This window comes from Oculina patagonica, chromosome 2 (assembly GCF_052425735.1).
Source record: "Oculina patagonica isolate OP01 chromosome 2, crgOcupat, whole genome shotgun sequence".
Lineage (NCBI taxonomy): Eukaryota > Metazoa > Cnidaria > Anthozoa > Scleractinia > Oculinidae > Oculina > Oculina patagonica.
This window is the reverse complement of record NC_135759.1, coordinates 29403948-29411564: the sequence shown is the minus strand read 5'-3', so window position 1 is coordinate 29411564 and position 7617 is coordinate 29403948. Positions and strand designations below refer to the sequence as shown.

General features: G+C 37.1%; 1 protein-coding gene across 1 annotated transcript; it reads right to left on the bottom strand.

Annotated features, from left to right (window-relative positions):
- Positions 1–2563: 2563 nt before the first annotated feature.
- LOC144643981 (uncharacterized) lies at positions 2564–7359 on the bottom strand. Its single transcript, XM_078503380.1, has 6 exons — positions 7192–7359; positions 6595–6771; positions 5127–5300; positions 4215–4319; positions 3580–3759; positions 2564–3129 (listed from the first exon to the last, which is right to left on the bottom strand). Exons 1-6 carry the CDS (start codon positions 7328–7330, stop codon positions 3071–3073), a joined length of 834 nt encoding a protein of 277 aa, XP_078359506.1. The 5' UTR covers positions 7331–7359; the 3' UTR covers positions 2564–3070.
- Positions 7360–7617: the final 258 nt, after the last annotated feature.

Genomic DNA, 7617 nt, shown 5'->3' with positions numbered 1-7617 from the left:
CATTACGTAGCCTACAATACAGGCTAGCAGTCTGACTCTCCATACAGCACAAGCAATACGGCGTGGAATTTGGCTTTTTGCACGTACCAGTTACGAAGTACAGACAAACAGTACCGACCAGTAAAACACTTAGCGGGCCTACGAATAATCTAATTTAATCTTTTACTTGGTTAATAAAATTGCATAATTTTCGTTCTTCTAATTCAATCTGTCTAATTGGTGGTTATTTCTGCAGGGTTTTTTACTGATCAATATATATTATAAATCGTCACGTTCCCAGCGAGGAGGGTACTCCCTATCATGACGACTACACTCTTTTCTCTATAAGAATATTGTTTTTCGGCCTAGGCTGAATATTCTTATTTTTCTGTCGATTTTAGCTGAAAATATTCTTGTGAATATTCTTAGATATATTATAGCGTATGACATTTTCATTTTAGAATGTATTGGGGTATCAAAAACAAGTGTTTGGTGTATACATCGTCTTGCAGAAATGTTATTAGCATCAAACATAGCTAAACATACGGCTCGCGCTGCCTTTATTGCCTTTTTTTAACCAGTTTTGCCGTTTAGAAATTGGAATATTGTATTTACAAAATCTCAACCTCGGGTTTATTCTTGAAATATCCTTAAAATCTGGCAAATTCAACCTCGATATTTTTATAAAGTAGATTCTTATAGAAAAAAAAGAGTGTTTCCGCCCGAAAGGGGTACCTTTGTCAGGCTGGAGAGTATGAACAACAACAACAACAACAACGACGACGACAACAACAAATTATAACAGTGCACGGCATTACCTATTAAACTAAAGAAAATATGATTATATCAGAAATAAATAGATAATGCTCTCATTTTACAAACAAAGTTTTATCTCTAAGGGACATTGCATGAAAAACAAAAGCAGCAGTTGACTACAGCAGGATCAATACTGTTACAAAGGAACGAAGTTTTTGCATTCACATGGAACGCATTAAAAATACTATATCTCAATTTGAAACGTAACTGTCATTAATTGCACAAAAATGGAAAATGTGGCAGAAAGAGCAGGTTTTCGAATTTATTAAAGAATAAACGTCTTGGATATTGTGTATCTACCAGTTTCAATACGTGATTTATGATTTCCAAATCGAAATATGTTTGTAGCAGTTATATGGCGAGGATTGTTTATCACATCCAGGAAACCAGATTCAAATGAGGCATAAAAGTCGAATTTCCTGTTGGTGCCAATTAATTTTAACTGATAGGCTGTTAACGCTTTGCTAAAATAAAATGCTTTGCTTAATGTGGGAAGTAAAAAAATTGCATTGTTTTCATTTAATGCACTAAAGGTCACGGTAAGGGATTTCAGAAATAGTTGCCGTCTGCGGGAACCGAAAAACACGCTGCGAAGCTTGAAGTATGCGCCCTGGGTGAGTTTGAATCATTACTCATGTTTGTCATGTTACATAATATGAGTTTGTCAAGATATTTTTAAATTGCGGCCGCCGGCACGGAAAAGGAAACCTTGGCCTTTAAAGGTAAGAGGGGCAAACGTATTTTCTCGATTAAACACCCCCAGCATTTATTCAAACTTAGCCTGATGAACCCCGCGTTTAATTAACTTCTATTTTCAACTGCACCTTAGATACCCGGCGTTTATACGGTACCCGGCGTTTAAGCGTTTAATCGAATCAAAGACCGCTTTAAGCAAAAGGGTACAGGGTCGTGAAAAAATTGAATAAGATAGGCCGGGTAAGTGGAGTCAGCACACCCTAACCTCTACCCCCCTGATATTAAGAGGGATACACTCTTTTTTTTTATAAGAATACAGTTTTTCCGACCCAGGCTGAGTATTATTTTTCTGCCGATTTTAGGCTGAAAATATTCTTATGAACATTCTTAGAAAATACCGTTTGAAATGTCCGTTTTAGCAAGTATTGGGTAATCAATTATTAGTGTTTAGTGTCCAATTCTGTATCGTGTTACATTGTGCAAGTGTTGCATCACTCCTAGCCTTGCAGCCAGCAAGATCAACATGTCGCGTCAGATAACACTTGGCCGTTTGGCTTTTTAAACACAAAGCATTCCTCACAGGGCTACAATGATGCAATGAAGGAAATGAAAACACCTGATTTTGTTTCAATTAAAAACATAATTAATTGCATTAATTGCAACTCAAATTATTCTTTTCAAAAACATCAGCCTCGGGTTTATTCTTAAGATATTCTTAAAAGTTCACAAATTTCAGCCTCGATATTCTTATAAACAAGATTCTTATAGAAAAAAAAGAGTGTACCCCCTGACTTCCTTGCGCGCGGGTTGTAGAATTTCGTTGCTACGATACCGATATGAGAGTTGGCAATTCCTCTTCAATGATTTCCATACAAAAGTTTTTTTTTTCCTTTTGGATTGATGGACATTTAATCAAGAAACAAATGCATTGCTACACAGTAGAGGACAAGAAGGGTGGGGAAGATCACGTAATAACTATCTTAACTTTTTGGATATGGTCAGCCAATGCCCTGGCATGATAACAAGTTTTCCTTGCACGCTCATAACAGTCAGATTTGGAAATACAACAACAGATTTTAACTGTGCAGCTTTATAACAAAATACGAAACTTTCTATTCTACATATGATACTTCAATAACAGCGATCAACGGTCTCTTCGTATCTGTGACAGTTCCGTCTAGTAATACAGGTTCTCAATAACCCGAACTTAATAAAAACAGGTTTCTCTAATCTATTCAAAACCCTTATCAATCACCCCGTGTGATTTTGTTAATTCTGTTTATACATGAAATAATCACTAAGCTAAAGAGTAAGTGCTGTAACTATGAAGCTAGGAATAAAGGAAAACAATGGCTTGATCCAATCAGCTTTTATTTCAACATGATCGCAACCATGTTCTTGCAATTATAGTTAAATGTTTATTACTAATCAGTTGGTTATGTTAAGCGATTGTCTGTGCTGTCTTGCGTTAGTGTGGTTGTGCTGGGTTAGTTTAGAAGTGTTAGGTTACTGTGGCTTTATTCGGCTCCGGTATAGGTAGTTTCCATTTAATACGGGCAGTGGTCTTCTGAATCTGCAGTTACTGTGGTTTTGTTACAGGGTTAGGTGTCGGCTTGCGCTTTGGTTTTCCTTTGCCTCCTGTTTTTTAAACAGAAAGAAACGTATCAGTACACTGCTTAGTTTAAACCATAAAGGGGCAGTATCACTAAGATTTTATAGTGCAATTTGAAAATCCCATGAAAGTGTTGGTTTGAATTGTAAATCCACTCATAGGGGCCTGGCCTTGCTGAAACGTACTTTACAAGTCCTTAAAATGTTGTTTGGGTACAAATTGGTAGGAAAGTTTTGGACGTAATCTTGAAAACGTCGGGCCGTTGTTTTCAAATTTAATGAAAATTTCAAGTTGAAGTTTTCAAGTTGAAAGAAAGTTTCTCGAAAACCATTGATTGCGAGTAATTTACTAAACATTTTTGGCCGGAACAGGGCCTCTTTACAAAACTTAGAAGATTTCTCGTGACACTTTCCTTTTAATGTGAACCTGACTGAATCCATGAAAGTATGCAACAAAACAGAAATCAGTGAACTTGCCTTTTCGTTTATTTTTCCCTTCCTTTCCTTTGCCTTTTCCTTCACAGGCTGGAGTTTTAAAATCAGGATCAGCGGGTGTGCATGGCTTAACGCATCTTCTTGACCTCCGGTTGAGAGTGAAGCCTTCTTTGCACTGGGAGCAAACACCTGATGTGCAATTAAGACAACCTTTTCCACAATCTGTGAACGAAGTAGTAGAGTAGTTAGTAGATAACAAAAGCGTATAAGAATACGCCAGCTATCGAACTCCCTTGTTTACAAAATTTCTTGGCTTCTGGAAGATGAAGATATTTTGTCTAGAAAAACTGGTATGATGAGGTTTTTTGTCGATGGGGAGGATTAAGATTTGATTGCCATTGTTAATAAAATGCCTTATGGGAAAATCGGCGGCATTTGGAGTCCAGAGTTCTGGCTGGCCTTCAAGTCGATGTTTGGATTACCGATTCAGAGATAATACATCAATATTAGTAATTTTTTGCGGTGTGAGAACACCTCAGAACAATGTGTTGTTTGAAAGACACACATTAATTATAACCGAAAAAGAACAGGGATTGTTAAGTCCTGATTGGAAGGTGGTCTACATACTAGCCTGCGAACAGACTCTTGCATCTAGCATCTAATGAATTAGAACTTGCCTTTCTTCTTTTTACACTTATTCTTCTCTTCAATCATTTCGAATCCATCTTTGCATTCACTGCAGATGCTCTCTGTGCAGTTAAGACAGCCTTTTCCACAAGACTCTGAAAGACAATATTAAAAGCAAATTTAAAAATTTATTTCACGATTGCAGCAGTTGTTTTAATGGGTACATGTGGCGAGGAAATGAAAAGCTAGGGAATTTCAAGGGGGCTTTGTCACTGATTTTAACAGATTTTTGAATTGCCAAAATTTATATTTATGTCGCAGGAAACCTAAAATAATGGTCCATTTTTATTGACAATTGCTATGTTAGAGCACTGCAACTGTTAACAAGCGTCTTTGGCTGCAGATGGCTATAACGATTGAAATGGTTTGCCACTTTGAAAAATTGAGGCTAAACTTTTTTATTTGTTTCCGATATTATAATTATAGTTGAAAAAAGAAAGACCGATATTTATAGCCGAAACTTAATTTCTATCCCTACATTAAGGTTATATCTTTCTTTGGATGTAAAAAGGTAAAGTCTTTTATGGGTTGCTTACCTCTAATTTTATCAACATCAACATCATTTACAAGCCATTTTTGAAATGAAATATTACAACCATAACTATAGCAGGTAGGGCGAGTAGAGCAGTTTAAGCCAAAAATCTGAAAAATCCCCATGACGTAGTTCCTTTAGATGAATCTCTTAGTTTTATTATTTTTTCACAGCTAACAGTGTCTGAAAGAAGCCATCCCGGTTGAGTCCGGCAAACCAACAAATGGAACCGGTTAATTCAAGTTTTCGCTACCTTCTAAGAAGTTGCCCAAAATTAAAAGGGAGATGAATTCAACTGAACTGACTGTCAGCTTAAGGGACAAGACTTTTAAGTCACATCTCAAGACAGAGCAACAACAAGAACAATTACCTGCACCACACTGTGATCGGTCGCCTTTTTTGCCATTTCTTCCCAAGCCACAGGGAATACAGATTGTTTTATTTTTACGCCTAGAAACTAACGCAAATCCACCGTCACAGACAAGGCAGGTTCCATCTTGACAGCTTGAGCAGTTCTTAGGACAGACAGGTGCGGGTGTAGGCACTGAAACATGCAACACAAGTCGAAGCACATTAGGCAACGTTTTTTCGTTGAGTTTGTTACCGCCGATTTAACCCCATTTGTTTGGCTAACTTACAAATGTGATTATGATATGTCTTTTACATCTTTATATCTTTGCATCGTTTCTACTTTTTAACCTTTTAATTATTACTATTTTATAAACTACTTTGTAATTATGGTATTTTAAGTCTCTTTGTTTTACGATTTTAAATCTATATATACTTTATAATTGAAGAAACGTTGACCCGTGAAAAGCATAAACCATGAAAGATGCGACCCAATGTTTGCTGGGAAATCTGAAAAATTAATCCCTGTCTTTGACAAAATAAGCATTATGATATGGCAGGTTGCTTAAATCACGCTTTTTAGACCCCAAAAGAAAAAAACATTGTGTCTTATCGTTCATGGTTTATGCTTTTTACAAAGTCAACATTTCTTCAATTAAGTGTACATGTAAATGTATTACAACACTGCCACACGAGCTAAGTGGTACCCTGGCATCTTTGATATCATGAACAAATTGTCTAATTTGCTGCCTGGTTAATTGTTACCTCATAGTTCTAAGCCGCTGTTAGGAGGAAAGGTGATCAACTACTACAAAAACAATAACAACAATTTTATTAGCATTCCCATTTACAGATGGTATTGCCCAAACAACTAAGTAGATAGAGTGATTTCATTTAACCCACAAAACAATATCTAGCAGTTAGTGCGTAATAGTCAAAGCTAAACAGTAGGAAACCATGGAATTAGTCTTATTGTATGTGAAGAAGTAATAACTTTTTGACGGGGTTTGGTAAAATCACCCTGAATCATCACATGCGAAAGACTACATATAAGTACAGTAATAAAGCACTATTAAGTGGCAAACAAATAATTGATCACAGTTGGCCCCTGTACATTGTTATAACAGATCAAACGTATCATAACATGTCTGGAATTAGAAAGGTCATTTTAACTTGATTATCAAGCCTTTCAGGTAAATTTGAGCACGTGCACAGCGATACGATATGACAGATGTCAAGCAGCAGTTGGGTAATTTCACAGCCCGTGATAATTGTCACTTTGGCGCATGGCCCTTTGTCACTCGAATAATCAACACGGATCAAGAAACAATACAAGCTCCAGTGTGATCCAAGGTCATGGGAACAAAGGAACGATTGTACTTTTATTCTCCCAAGCATAATAACAAGAAATAAACAGAGACCAAGTAGTGGGAAATTGTGACTTGACCATTAGACACGGTAATGATGACAAAATCCTCTGCTATCCTTACCTGAAGGACATTTGGAGTTGTCTCGGTTCAGGCCTTTTCTTTTGTTTGATGGCTGTTGACTGCAAGGAACACAAATGGTTTTATTCGCTCGTTTGGGCAAGGTGATTTTGGCAAATCCGTCGTCGCACTCGAGGCATCTCCCAGCTAGCCCGCAGGTTATGCAGTTTCTGGGGCATTCTGGTGGAGGATAAGAAAACACAATCAGTTTAAAGATTTAGAAATCCCGGTCATTTCTAAGAATTCCCGTTCATTCCTATACCTGAGAATTCTTTATCATGACTGTTAAAACATCAAATGACACCATTTTAAACCAAACATAAAAATTGCAGAGCGAATCATTGTTTGGAAATTGTCTTAATACGCGACAGATCATTTACGTTCCTAATTCTAAACACGAACACTGAGTAGCTGCACAAGAATGCGCAGACATCTACTAGTGTTTCTGCGATATTCAACAGGATCATGACGTATCGAAATATTGGCGCAGAGTGGTATCTGTAATCATTCAGATAAAAGCTAACGCGCATTTCTTGCCTACGGTGCTAATTGTTTATATTTTCAATTTTACAAATTGAAAATCGTTGTCAAATAACTTACCATTTTTATTTGGCCTTTTGTTGCCTCCTTTTCCTTTACCCAGCCCAAACTTTTTACCAGGCTTGCGGTCTCTCTTAGACTCTGCTGCGACGAGCAACACGACAGCGATTACTAACAAAATCAACCAAATGTTCTTCATGATGAAAAGGGCTACCGGCCTTGCTGTATCAACACTCCGAACTAAGAGTTAGACTACACCCAGCGCAATTTTATCCAATTGAACCTGTCAGACCGGTTTTCTATAGACATCTGGCTGTATATCCCACTTAAACCTGTCAGACCTGTTTTTCTAGATATCTGACTGGGACTCATCCAGGTGCTGATCTGGAATTTGGAAAGACAGGAAATTGTACAGTCGTCACTTCCGCTCAGTTGGCTGGATTTGTAAAGATAACATGGATTTGAAAAACACTGAATTTTTGTTAA